General features: G+C 47.5%; 2 protein-coding genes and 1 non-coding gene across 6 annotated transcripts in view; 2 read left to right on the top strand and 1 right to left on the bottom strand.

The window, feature by feature from the left end:
* Glyctk (glycerate kinase) overlaps nt 1–14,460 on the top strand; it is a 264,580-nt gene that overhangs the window by 83,062 nt on the left and 167,058 nt on the right. The gene's annotated exons all lie outside the window — the stretch shown is intronic.
* Nucleotides 1–14,460, bottom strand: part of Poc1a (POC1 centriolar protein A) — a 71,347-nt gene that overhangs the window by 30,628 nt on the left and 26,259 nt on the right. For all 4 annotated transcript variants that reach the window (XM_046431298.2, XM_046431293.2, XM_046431297.2 and 1 more), the window contains 2 exons: nt 13,169–13,237; nt 10,626–10,724 (listed from right to left, as the gene is read on the bottom strand). In XM_046431298.2, coding sequence (XP_046287254.1) covers nt 10,626–10,724; nt 13,169–13,237 — 168 coding nt within the window. The remainder of the gene's footprint in view (nt 1–10,625; nt 10,725–13,168; nt 13,238–14,460) is intronic.
* Trnaa-agc (transfer RNA alanine (anticodon AGC)) lies at nt 12,702–12,774 on the top strand. Its single transcript has one exon. It is a non-coding gene; the product is annotated as a tRNA-Ala (tRNA).

The following is a 14,460-nucleotide window of genomic DNA, read 5'->3' as shown; positions in this document are numbered from 1 at the left end:
CAGTTATATAACCAAGAAAAATCCTTATTTAGGGTAAAATGATAAGTCTAAAATTTAAAAAATACTTTTAACTCTTCTAAAAATGTGGGGAAGAGAGAGATGAAATAAGATTGGCAAAATGTTGAAGGAATACATGAGGGTTGTTATGTTATCCTCTCCACTTTTTGTGCTAGCTTGAAATTTTCCATAATACAAAGGTGTTTTGTTTAATAAAAAAATGTTTCCTAGTGACTGGAACAAGCTACAGAGCTAAGGCCAGGCCAGGGAGACCCCAACAGGAAGCTAAGCCACAGGATCACTACCTCTCGGGTATCCTGGGATTTGCAAGCATGAGAGGCAGATGACTTTGTCTAAGTCCACGGAATATTCCGACCAGCCTCTGGCATTGCCACAGAGCCCCTGATGGCACTGACAGTATTAAGTGAACTCTAGCAATGTCTGGACCTTCAAAGAAACTAATTGTAAGATAATCTCCATGGAAACCATCTATTCTGATTTTTTCCATGGTAACCAATAAGAACATAAACATGAACATTATTCAACACCCTTACACCACATGGGCAACTCTGCTATCCAATCTGGAAAATATAAACCACAAAGGTTTTGTTTTTTTTTTTTTCTTCTCTCACTTAAAGTGAAAAGAAGTTCTGAATTTCTAGTCCATGTAGATCTACATGTAGACATGTAGATCCTACCACTCTTTGTGGCCTGGACACACTGCCCATATCACCCCACACCATCTGCCACCAAACTGACAAATGAGGTCAGAAAGTGGCTTCCTTCATTTAGTCTGGGATCATCAAAAATACTAAAAGGAAAGAGTCACAGCCTGCCTCTAGCCTTGCACATTCAACCCACGCTGCCCACAGACCTCAAGCATGTGTCCTCTTATCTGATTTCCTGAGCATTCTACGTATCAGGCACGTGCTGGGACCATGGGGAGAATAAGGTCCCAGAACTCCAGGAAGACTAGTAAGGCCTGCAAGTAACTGACAGCGGGAGAGGGGGCTGCTCCAGGAAGAAGACTGCTCTGGGAAAGCAGAGCAGGAACAACTGACAACCTGCTGGCCTCCCAGGGAAAGCTGCATGGATGAGGTGCCATGTGGAGAGGGACTGAAGAGATGAGTGCAATTATGCTGGGATGGGGGCAGTGGCTCAAAGAAATACACTCAGACTCCAGCGACAGGGGTTATTGCTACACAGGGCTTATTTCTTCCACTTTCAAGTTTCTGGGTTTGACAATAAAATAAAATGGAACCAAAATTAAAGAAAAAAGAAAGATCCTCAAATGTCTGAAGCCTCAGTTCCTGTCTACCTTCTCTGCTCTGTAAATCACAGTTGGCACAAGATTCTTCTTATGGCCTCTTTGGCTCTCATGTGGTCAGGTGACTTGTCAGCGTGGTCTGATGGGGCTGTAGATGGTTTGTCATCACCATCAGCAAAATGGCAATGTCACAGTAGTGGCCCCAGTGGCTGAAATGACAGGTGCTCCAGGGCCATGTGTGCCTTATAATAAAGCATCACAATGTTAAGGCTGCAGTGTCTTCTGTCCTGTGATTCAGACTCATTTCCCCACACACAATGTGGAATTGCCAACAACCCTGAACCCCGGCTTTGACTGCCAGGGAGAAAGGAAGACCCCAGAATGTTCTGGGACTCTTGAAAGAAATAATGGAGCTCTCAGAGAGGATGTGGGCCAGATTTATGCACCAGGTACATCCTGATACATGCAGAGCTGGACCAAGAGCCTCTATGCTGCATCTAAATTTTGGATGGGGTTGGGGTTGTGGCTCAGCGGTAGAGCACTCACCTAGCACATGGCAAGGCCCTGGGTTCAATCTTCAGCACCACATAAAAATAAATAAATATAAATTTTGGAGTCAGGATCTTCCATCTTCATAACATGGTGACTATTTTAATATTCCATGCCCACTTGCTGTTGCTTTATGTCATAAAAGAGAACTTCCCTTCTTGGCATCAGGCTACTCTCCTCTGAAGGGGGACCTATTTGCTTGTGGAATAGATGGGAATTTTTTAGTTTTACAGGAAATTACTATCAGCCCCTCAAAGGGGGCAACTTGGAGAAGGAAATTCTGGCTTCCGTCCCATCTTTGTCACTTCTACTGTCATTGCTGTTACAGGGCTTGTCCCTTTTCTTGCTACCTGGAGATACTTCCCCCAAAAGCTCAGCAAACAAGACCTTCACCTAGGGGTTTCAATGTTGCATCACAAACACTCAGGCCACCTCCGGCTCAGATGTCAGATATTCACACCCATCAGCTTCCCTAAAGCCAGCAGGCATTCTACAGGATAGAAGCTGGCTGAGGCACCCACATGTACAGGTGAGAGGTGGGAGGCAAGTACACCAAGAAAGCAAAAAGAGACACTGAAGACAATGCAGGAGGCAGGGGGGCAGAGAATGTGAGTTCAAGAACAAGTGACTGGATTAATGGCAGCATAAATAACAGGAAGGTCAAGAGCTGGGACAGGAAGCCAGGCCTGGCAAAGGCCCACAGCAAGTCTCATCTTCCTTCTTACTGATTTCTTCTGCTGGCATTTAAAGGGCTCACAAGACAACACTGGGATTCATCCATCCAACCCTTTTCCTTCCTTCCTTCCTAGCACTCTACCTCAGAGCTACATCACCCTCTCGGATTTCTTTTAACAATACTGAGATTAGAACCAAGGCCACATCCCTTTTCCTCTACACCCCTTTTTCATTAGAATGAATTGAGGGGAATAATTGATTCTCAATTGCCTCTCCCAAGTCATAGCCCCAACTAGACATAGAAACTTCCAAGATGAAAAGTTTTCTTCTTCCCTCCATCTGGGCCTGCCCAGGATGCCATAGTCACAATCAACCACACTTTACCAGCTATGTTTTAACAAGCCCTCACGATGATTCTGATGCACAATGAGGTCCACTCATCACAGGAACCACTGTGAGAGGCTTACAAAGACAAATGTCAAATGTTAAAGGGCCTGTCTCTCTATCAACACAGCCTGGGAAACTCAGCTAACATCTCCTGATGGAATTCCTGCAAAGTCATGCTCATAATTGTCAAATGCTACCCTTCCTTGCAGGAAACAGAATAATTATTTAACATGTGCCTGGCAATAAAGTCACCTGTGGTCTCTGGAAGGAAAAGGAGTTAGAATTTTGTCCTGGGCCTAGGAGGTTCCTCTGACAGGAGCACTGGAATCTTTGGTGCTCCTGGATAGTGCACAGCTGTGACACCCACCAGCCACTGTCCAAAGATGCTCTGTTTCAAGTAGGAAACTTTCTAAAAAATGGCAGTCGAGTAACAAATATTCAATCTTCTGTATTTTTAGTATCCTCTCTACTCACTGAAACTAAGGACCCCAGAGAACTCTCCATGACTTCCATCAGGTAAAGGTGTGAAATGAGACATCTTAACCTGAGGGCCTCATCACCTAAAGTCAGCAAAGGCTCCAATGCCTACCCCTCTGCAGTATGATCAATTAGAGTGAGCCCGTGAAATGGAAAATGCCCAGAGGGTGTGATACAAGCTGCCGGGGAGAAATCAGGCGCAGAGAATCAAGACAACCTGTCTGAGGTTACATCGGGCTGGTCTAACCTCTCTGCTCAGACCAACATAGCAGAAGCAGCATACTACACAAATAGTGCAGCTTTTAATGTCAACCAAGTTCTTAAGGTGGTTTTCAGGACCACAAGATTCCAGTCTCTTCCACATTCCTTGTGAGGCTGCCTGAGAATCCTTTCCAGAGCAGCCATCCTTGTAAGATTCTTATTCTCTTCCCAGGAAGGTACCTGACGTTGCCTGCACTGTGCCCAGCCCAAGGACATCCCACATAATGTGGAGATGCCCCACATAATAGACATCACAGGGTCTACAGGGGGAATGATAAGGATGGGCACCAGAGTGTCAAACTTGACCAAGAGCGGCGGGAATGTAGACACCAAGGGCTCCTGAGGCAGCAACGCAGGAGTCTCCTGGTAAGCTTGCATACTCATACAACACACACTCTGAGGAAGGCTTGGGGATGTGACCAAAGGCTGAGGATATCGTGTTCCTTTTGCTCACTGAGAGGATATTGTGTTCCTTTTGCTCTTGCTCTTTTTCAGTCAAAGGTCTCTTAGTTTTGCTGCACTGAATCCAGGGGCCTGTGCTTGTTTGGAACCCAGGTCACTCACCAGCAGGAGACTCTGAGCCCACACATCCTTCCTCTGCATGGCTCAGGGGGCAGGAATGAATATTCCCCCAGGAGCCACACAAGAGATGTGCCACCTTGATAAGTCCCAGGAAACATGAAAACAAAGGCCTTGTTATCACCAACTCAGCCCACAATACCTGGACCCTGCAAGGGCCCACAATAGCCAAAGCAGGTTGAATGGCACCCCTCAGGAAAGGGTCTTCTTTCTCCTAGTCTTACCACACTCTCAATCACACAGATGAGGGATACTATGGACAAAGCCAGCTATTCAGCCAGAGGGTGTGAGCCTCATTAAGAGGTATATCTTGGCCCTCAAAGATATCCTGTACTCAGAAGCTGGGGCAGCTCTATGTGTTAGGGGTTTAGGTCCCGTGAAACCAACCAGTTTCCAAGTTGTATAACTAATAGCCTAGGTATCTTCTGACTCATTGAGAGCAGGCAGAAAGCCAAGAGTTCCCTTTAAAAAATTAGGAGCCAGAATTGGGGTCAAGAGAGAAGGAAGAGGTTACTTTCTAAGACACAAAAATATGAGGTTCACTCATGCTCCAAACACCCACAACACCCCTCCTGCTAAGCATACCCTTGAATCCACACTTTTCTCTACTACTGAAAATAAATGCCAACCCAGAAATTTGTGTTCTTAAAAAGAGACCTAAGTCTTTCATGTTGCCAGAAGAGAAAGCAAATCTGCCATAATCTGAATATCTGTGTCACCCACAAAATTAATATGTTGAAATCCTAATCCCCAAGGCGACGGTATTAAGAGGTGAGCCTTTGGAAGGTAATTAGATTATAAGGAAAAAAGCCCTCCTAACAGAGATGAGTACCCTTATAAAAAAAAGACCCGAGATCTATCTAGCCCTTTCTGCCATGTGAGGACACATAGAGAAGGAGCCATCTCTGCAACAGAAAACAGGTCCTTACCAGACACCAAATCTCTTGGTGCCTTCCTTGGACCTCCCAGCCTCCAGAAGGGAGAGAAATTTCTATTATTTATAAGCTACCTAGTCTATGACATTTTGTTATAGCAGTCTGAACAGACTAAGACAAACTCCATGAGGCAGGTGGAAGTGAGTCCCTTCTCTCCCTGCCTACTAATCTTTGATTCCTCAGGCGGGGTGCAAGGTGTCCAGGGTGAGAACCCAGGTCTTTTTTTCTTTTTTTCCCCTCCTGATACTGGGGACTGAACCCAGGGGCACTTTACTTTACCACTGAACTACATCCTCAACCTTTTTTAAATTCTAAGACAGGATCTTACTAAGTTGCTTAGGGCCTTGCTAAATTGCTGAGGCTTGTGAACTTGCAATCCTCCTGCCTCAGCCTCCGAGTCACTGGAATTATAGGTATGATCCAAGAACCCAGGTCTCAAGGGACCACCACAGGCACCCAAGACTCCCAGATTCTCAGCATAGGGAAAGCTCTAATACTGACAATCTCTGAGCCAGGGACTAGGGCTCTAGGGCCAATAAGTGAAACCTACCCCCATGGCACTGCCCCCCAAAAGAAACATGGGAGCCAAGATGTGGGTATGGAAGGTGACTGGGGTTTTGCTCTTAAAACCGGAGGTAAAAGGAAAAGGAAATACGGCATTCTCAGAGAGATGGCCTCAGGTTCAGGTCAGATATTCTTGGCTGAGCCACCCTTCTTTCAGGGGACCATTCTAACACTGAGGCTCCAGAGTTCCAAGGCATCTTGCCCCAAGGAGTCAGGAAAGAGGAAGCAGTGGGGAAGAAAACAGGTCTGTTTCCACTCAGAGTATTGCTGTCTTGTTTGGGAGCACAGAGGATTTGCTTCTGTCATTAGAAAACAAAACTAATGCCTGCAAGGTCTAAAAACCTACCTGACTGTCACAAGGGTGACCTGCAAAGGGGAGTCAGCATGGAAAATGACTGCCGTCAGCACCGCCTCACCCCTGCCCACTGTCCCATACTTTAGCAGGTTTTGAACACACAATCACCCTGGCTGGCTCTCACTGGGACAGAAGAGGCAAGAGAAACATTTTAAAAATAGCTACAGCCTGGTGAGCACTTGCTGTGTGCTAGGCACAGTGCCAAGTGCTGCTTGGCATACCACCCACAAAATCTCATGAAGGAGGGAGGGCCTAGCATCTCCCCATATGATAGAACAGGAAACGGAGTCTCAGGGAGATCCAACCATTCACCTCAGGTCACAGCCCAAACGAGGCAAGGGCAGGATTCAATCACAGGTAGGTCGGAAGCCAGAACCCAAGCTCTCAACCACAGGTGGGATCTTGAGAGGTGAGCAGAGAAAAGCCCTCTGCCCCAGAGCTCAAGGTTAATGTCTAAACAGGAGAGCAGCCAACCGGGAGAACTCAGGAAGTGGTTTTGTTTTGTTTTGAATTTCATTGAATTACCTAGAACTCTGTGTTCTTCCCCTCCCACCCCACCCCACCCAACTCCACCTTCCTTCTCAATTGCATAATGAGTCTCAGATATTTCAAGGGGAGGCAAAAATAAGAGTTAATCCAAATAAATGCATCTTTGCTATTTAAAAGTGGTTTAAAAGTGCTTCTGTGGCTGGGGCAAAAACCTATGCCACGGAGGCTGAGGTTTAGGGGTGTGGCAGATGCTGAAGTCAGGGTCAGACAAGACACAGGGTCCTTCTCCCTCAGAGACTTGCCTCAAGTACAGACAGCAGGAGGGTGGATAAGCAGAGAGAGAAGGTCAGGGTTAGGGCAGAGAGCAGGGCTAAGAATTGACCCATGAAAATATCAGCACAAGCACTGGCAGCAGACAGCCCCCTAGGGTCTCTGCCCCTTCCCCAGACCCAAATACCACAGGAAGGCACTCATCTACCACAGGTGGCCCTTCCAACCTTCCTGTAGCCTTATACCATGTCACAGGGCATAACAAGGAGCTTCCTGCCCACTCAGCCCACAGCATGGCCTAGAATCCTTCATCTGAAACCTTCCAAGCAGAGAAAGTTCCCTAGCCACAGCCTTGAAATCTCTCCTCATGCACAACTCAGCCAAGAATAGAGGGAAAATGGAACCCATTATTTTCATTCTGAATGGCTGGGAAATGGCTTTTGCTTTTCAACATGAAATGTGCCTAAAAATAAGCTGTGAATTTCAACCAGAGGTTGAAAATAGCTCTGCAGTGAACAGAGCTCTGTTCAGAGTGGGCTCAAGGACAGCCTTCATTCCAGGATCTGAGAGCTGAAACACACCAGTCAGGGTCGTGGGCAGGGGGTTTTCCAGGGTGCAAAAAGTGTCAGAGACTCACAGGGCTTAGTCAGCTCTACGGTTGTACAAAGCAGAGGATGCAAGAGGGGTCTGCCTCTCTGGCAATGGTCAGGAATTCAACAACCCACAGCTGGTACCACAGACTTCCTAGAACCCCCAAATCCTCAGGAGCACTTCAGTGCCAGGGCCCACTGTCTATACAGAGCTGAAGCTGGCTAAGGGTCATCAGACTCCTGAGCTCCTAACTGGATGCAGAGCTCAGGGCTCTGAGAAGTCAAGTCATGCTCATCAGCCACCAAACCTCTCATCAGATACCATCTCTGAGCCAGGGAAGCCTTGAGGTAGGAAGGGAGAGAACATGCTCCAATTTTAAGGGTACAACATTCCTATAAAATGGGCTTCTGTTAGAAATACAGGCTAGGAAATCTTGGCCACAGCTGCTGGCAGGAGCCCAGATTCGGCCCAATTGAGCAGAGTCCTCAACAGGGCTGCAAGAATGCCCTTCCTCATTTCCCCCTGCGGAGTACTCCTCTCTCCTCTCCTTGCTCTTCTCATCCCCCCCACCCACTGGCACCCCAAGACAATCCTACCTTATTACCACTCTCACTGCTAGGTCAGCTTCCATTCTGGGCTCACTTCTGAGGCACGAAGTATTGCAGTGAGTGATACTCAGTTGGGGACATCTGACAATTTTTGGTCATCATGAATGTTGGAGTGGGATGCTACTGGTATCTAGAGGGTAAACGCCAAGGATGCTATTTAACATCCTAAGTGGCCAGCCTCCACAGCAAAGAATTATCTGGCCCCAAATATGAACAGTGCTGAAGTGGAACAACCCTGGGTTATTGGAAGAATGGAAAGGGGACAGAACTGGGGGGGCAGGGGACTACTGGACTCATAGTTTATGGGGTATGGTAGTGCTCCTGGGATTCCCTGAGGGGCTGAGATAGCCTGGCCAGCCAGGGAATCCCAGTGACAGGCAAGGCTTCAGCAAAAAGGGCAGGAACACACTCCTCAGCTTCCCTTCCTATCTTGGGAAAAACCTAACCACTGAACAACTTCTGGAGATGAATGTGATGGTTGCACAATGATGTGAATATACTTAATGAAATTGAGCTGTACACTTAAAGTTGTTAATATGGTCAATTTTATGTTATATATATATGTTCGTACGTACGCATGTGTATAAAATCACAACAAAACAAACACCCAAGTTCTGGTCTTCCTTGTTAGAGAAGCCTCATGTGGTATGTTTGATGAGGGCTTATGAACAGAGAAAAGCCCACACATTCGTTCAGAATCTCAAAGGTGGCTAATGATAAGCAAGCAAAGAGCCCTGATCTCAACCAAGAATGATTATAGGATTAAGGATCACTTCAGGGGGTAGCAAAAGCTCATCTTCATTATCCATGGGGTCCTCAGAGCCTGCTTGTGGGGGTGTTCAGGACTGAAGAAATGGAGACTTGGGAAGAGTAGGTACTTTGCTGGGGTCACAAAGCTGGAGTTCAAACCGAGTTCTCTGACTCCAGATCCCATATCCTGTCCCCTATTTACCTCCCCTGTGGAGGTATGCCCAGTGGGTAGAGTTGTAAAAACAGCTCACATGTGTACCTGGAGGTAGTCTGGGAACAATCAGTTGCCTTGAGCCCTGCTGAGCTATTCACCCACCCATGCCTCATCCTGTCATGCTGGCTTCTCCCAACCCACATGACTTTGTCCCAGATTTGAGGCTTTGGGAAGCAAATGTGTCCATACTCCATTTCTAAGCTAGGATTGAAGAACAAGATAGCTCATCCAACATATTTTCCTAATAACAATAAGAAAAATATGGGATCTCCCCTAGTTGGTAGATATTAACCACTCCCAAGAGGCAGATAGCAGTGCCCTCCTAGAATGAGGAAAACCTGTCAGGCAGTTCTCTACTACCTGCAGTTTCTAGCTTGGTTAAACTTGTTCAGAGGAGCTAGCATGACTTAGCCCAAGGTGTCTCACCTGTGAACTGGAGCAGTAACTTTACCCACTCATTCTGATGAGATAAGAAGTGAATAGGGCAGCACATGCAAGAGGCCTTGGCTGTACCTGGCTCATTAAGTGCCCAATGAACAAGGAATCACAGGAGAGGCACCAGAGGACCCCAACCCTGCAAATGCAAACAACTTTCCAAATGGAAAATAAACTGATAGCAAGCAGAAGATCATGCAACTCAGTCATCCCCAACAAACCCAAAAAGCTGAGGACTAAACACTTATTAGGAAGCACCAAGGAAGAACAAACCTCCCAGCTCCAGTGACCAGCCTGGAGGACAATCCTTGAAAGAAAACTGTAAAACTGACAAGGCCTACTCCTAGTGGCAGCCCTAGCACACAGACTAGGGAGTGGGGGTGTCAAGGGTTGGGGAGGGGATCCAACTGCTGGAATTGCAAAGCCCTAGGATAGACTCAGGAGGCTTCCTGGTTCTATTCTGGACCCTAGGCCCTGACTTTCCAGGGACTTTGGGTGAGCCACTTCCTGCCGTTTGGGCCAGTTTCTGCCTGTGGCAGGAGGCCACTCTGTCTCTAAGGTCCAGTGGGGTCCAGCCTGTGGCCATAGGAGCTTAAAACCCTTGGGATTCTGCAACCACAGCTTTAACATTTCAGTCAAAGATGAATATGACCTTATTTAATGAGACTATATCAGCTTTCATTTCCCCCCAGATATGTGTCAAAAAATACTAGCTATTTTAATCTAGGTACACTGAATGTCCTTTCATCAACAAAGACACTAAAAATGGTTCATGGAACTTCCTCTCCATGGTTTTTAAAAAGAAGGAAGTGAGACCAAAAGAACTGGGGGCCTTTCCCATTTTGTCCCAGCTGTGGTGGTTTTGGGCCCTGAACCCTCTAGGAACCTCACACCTGGGTCCTGTGGCCCAGGCTTGGCATGGGACAGAGCCTTTGTTTCCTTGGGCCTCAATCCAGCAGATGCATGTGCCATGGAAACACTCCCCCACCAAATGGGCCAGGAGCCAGGGCACCTGAGCTGTTCTCCCCTTTTATATTTCACAAGTTCACTCTAGACTGGAATCAAAGCATCACAAGTGCCAGAGAATTATTTTGTAGATGACCGGATCTTACTAGGGCCCCTTTCCCATGGTCAACCTAAGCACCCAGTCCCCACCATCTCTGAGCCAATGCTGACCCTACCCAGAGTCACAAGGCTCAGATTTGCCTGCCAACCTACTTACCAGATTCCCAGTGGAGGTAGCCAAGGTGGCTGGGGGCCGCTGTACTTTTATGACTTCTCCATAATCAACATTATCAAAGTTACTCTTCCAAACCATCACCTGCCAAGACCAATAGGCACAGAGAATGAGAAGAAAAAAAAAATCACCTTTCCTGCCTCCTTCATTGAAAAAATGGGCACAGAGGCCATCTCTAAAGTTCTGACCCATGGTTGTTCCCACCAGACACCCCAATTTAATTCTGGGACTTGCCCCATCTTCCTGAGGAGTAGGCTTTTGGAACAGGCCTCAAGAGAACCTGGATGTGCCACTAATATGGATGTGCCACTGTGCAGGACTACCAGGCCGTGGCACTGGCTGGGTCTTTCCGCCCAAGGAGGTCACAGAGATCTCAGCATCAGAGTCAGTAGACATTTAATCCATTTGTCCCTTTTCCTTGTTCATCATACATTTTCCCACTAAAATGAAAGCTCCTGCTGGTGGCAGCTTGGCCTGTTACACTGTGGGAAGTGATGAACATGTGGATTCCAGGCCCAACCACTGGGGTGAAGGTCCTGGGTCCACCCCTTATTGTGAGGCCCTAGGTAAGGGAATCAGTCAGTGCCTCATGGTACCCAGAGAGTGACACTCATTATTCTAAGACTAAGTTTGGCCACAAAATAAGTGCCCTACTCTGAGTATCTATCTTCCTATAAACAGGATCACATTGAGCCTCCTTCATAAAAGCCGAGGGAGCTGCTCTGCTGGGGAGCAAGAGCGCTCCCTGCTGGAGGCTTTTGGCCTTATGTAGTTAGATGTTTCTGGGGTCACTTCCAGGAAGGCTGGAAGTGGAGGAATTGTGGAGCATGTCAGCAATCAACAGAGGCCACAGAAAAACTACCATATGTGCACAAGATGAGTGCTCGACACACCCTGGATACCATCCCTGTTGAGACAGCTATGAGCCTGTTTCTCCTGGAGGCTCCTTACTACTCCCTAAGGAGCTCCACTTGTCACTGCTCCCAGGGAGATAGGCACCTGTGGTCTTTCATTCACATTTTACAGACAGAATACTGACATAGATATGCTCTTGTGTATGGGGTTCTTGTATAATTGTGCATAACTAACTGCTGAATAAATTACTGGGAGCACAGTGGCTAGTACGTGTGCAAAGAAATAATGCCAGATTCAACTCCAAAAAACCTCATAAAGCAGATTTTAAAAGGCAGCCAAGGAGCTGATGGCTGTGACTGCCTGAGGATGGGATAGAACAGGTGGAAGGCTTACTTTCCACCAGGCACCCTCTTATGCTATGTGAATTCATTTTACCATGAGAGTCTACTGTACCAGTTCCTGTGTTTTCTAAGCAATGAGCCAGGCATCCATGCTCAGGGAAGCCTCAGGCTCCTCTTTGCTTTCTTCCTCTCGTGGCTGCTAATGTAGGGCTAGGGCAGGGTGAACACCTGTTATCTATTATCTAAGCTGTGACCAAAGAGACCCCAGTTACCCTCTACCTTACTGGCAAACACCCAACCAAAATCAGTACATTTGGCTGGGGCTGGGGCTCATGCAGGACTGACAGGACATGTCCTGGCTAAGCAGCCAAAGCTGTGAGGCCCAGGACCCGTGGCATGAATGTTCTTGGCAATCTACCAGGTCAATGATGGCTCACAGTAGCCACCCTTTCCTCACTACCTCAAGAGAATGCAGTTTTCTGGACAAGAGGCACTGCGCAGGCACTCTGGTGAGAGTCTGCGAGGGGTGGACTCCTCAGTGCTCCTGGCCTCCCAGTGCCAGGCTCATTGGTGTATAGCAGTCTGGATAGGAAGCACCAAGGCTGACAGGAGAAAGCCTCTGTGCAAAGGATGATGAGGCGAGATAGGACTTCCTCACAATGTGCTTTCTCTGTAGCCACGGATATTGAAATACTGACCCCCTTAAATACAGCACAAGTGGGCTGGAGAGCAAAGGGCAGCAGATGCTGGAGGAGAGGTTCCCAGGGCAGGGCACAGTTCTGAAATCAGGCAGAACCAGTGCCTGTCCCACCTCTTTCATCTGCTGGGACAGTTTCTTCATCTAAAGAATAGGGAGATGAGGGACTGGGGTTGTGGCTCAGTGGTAGAGCACTTGCCTAGCATGCAAGAGGCACTGGGTTCAATTCTCAGCACCACATTAAAAAATAAATAAAAGTATTGTGTCCATCTACAACTAAAAATATTTAAAAAAAAAAATAGGGAGATGAGAGGATGTGCCCCATAAGGCTATTGTGAGAATTAAATGAGGTCTGAAGCTCCTGACACACTGTGTTGCCAAGTCCACAGTGAGGACACAATGATTCTTATCTATTTATCATCAGAAAAAGAACTAAAAAACTTCAACTTTTTTACGGCAACAATAGCTCAGACTCCTACTAACCCATGCTAACTTGAGCAGCAAGGGCTTTGAATCTCAGTGTCCCACCCCAAGGGTCTTAGAGGAAGGTTGCTGAAAGCCACCCTGGCCCATCCTCCACGTGGCCTCCAGGCACCGGTTGGGGGCTCAGACTCTTCAGGTCATTCTTAACTTACCTGTTCATCAGAGCCTCCAGAAGCAAAATACTCCCCTGTTCTTGAAAAGGCAACAGTGGTGGCAGGTCCCTATCAAAACAAATGATAAAGAATAAAGGTCACAGTAGAGTCTAAACATACAGGAAGAAAACTAGCAGTTCTTGAATGAAAGCATCAGCAGGACAAAGGACCAAGAGTCCATTCAGCCCCCAGTTCTCCTCATCCTTTGACTGGGGAGACTGTGTGTGGTCAATGCAAGGGACACTAATGAGACCTCTGTTTCTGAGCACTTCAACAGGACAAAGGCCCAGGCCGTGAGATCACAGGTGGGCAGAGATGAGTAAACAGGGCAGTTTACACTTGCAGTCCTGCCGAGCTAGCATTCTGGTCCTTGCTTCCCCAACAAGAAGCTGGAGGTCTGAGAAATGCACTGACTTACCCTAGGCTGCAGAACTGGGCCAGAACTCACCCCTCTGACCCAGGCCAGTCTCCTCCCCAACACTAGCCTGCTACTGACCAGAGAGGTGGAGGCCCCAAAGAGGAGCCAATTATTCAAGTAAATAGTGCACAGTTGGGGACCCAGTTGGCAGGAAGGAGCCTGGGGTGGGGAATTACTGAAGGTGCCTAGGCAGTGGACTAATGTGACATGCCCATGTAACATGTATGCCATTTTCTCTGAGTTGGGCCTTGGGTGAAAAGGTGCCTGCTCTGGCTTCCCACATGCTGAAGATCAGCATGACCATCTGAAGAGGAATGCCAGCATGTGCCAGGTAGCACTCTGAGGGTCATCAGACAGGTCCAGGCTTACAGGAAGGGCATGATCTCCTAGTAGAGCAAGAAGGTTCTTTCCCATATGCCTGAAATTCATTCCAGAAAGATGAGCCAACAAGAATCTGTTTGGCCACATAACCACAACTGCAACCATCTCTTCTTCCCAACTGAACTTTTATTATGACTAGTACCTGGCATTTCCCAAGTAAAACCAGATAAAAGAGGTTTTCTCTTAGATGAGGGCAGCACAGCCACTGACACAAACCTCAGTTCCTCTAGACCATCGCTGGGAGTGACAAGAGCCCCAGCTGCCACTAAGGGGCACTCCAGCAGTGAAGCCTCAGCTGTAGACAAGAGGAACACTTGAAAGAACCTTTCACTCAATGCCAGAAAGGACCAGACGTGGCTTGGGCTGGAAAGGCACCCCTAGGCCATGGAGGAAGTCAGTTTCTGCTTCTCTAGGAGAGTGCCAACCTAGCTCAGGCACATGGGAAGCATGCCTACACATGCTTCTGGAATCCACCTACAGCTCTTCCTCTCAG

This window comes from Marmota monax, unplaced genomic scaffold (assembly GCF_021218885.2).
Source record: "Marmota monax isolate L192 unplaced genomic scaffold, Marmota_monax_Labrador192_F-V1.1 WCK01_AAM20220418_F8-fsc00022, whole genome shotgun sequence".
Lineage (NCBI taxonomy): Eukaryota > Metazoa > Chordata > Mammalia > Rodentia > Sciuridae > Marmota > Marmota monax.
This window is presented reverse-complemented; position numbering and strand designations above follow the sequence as displayed.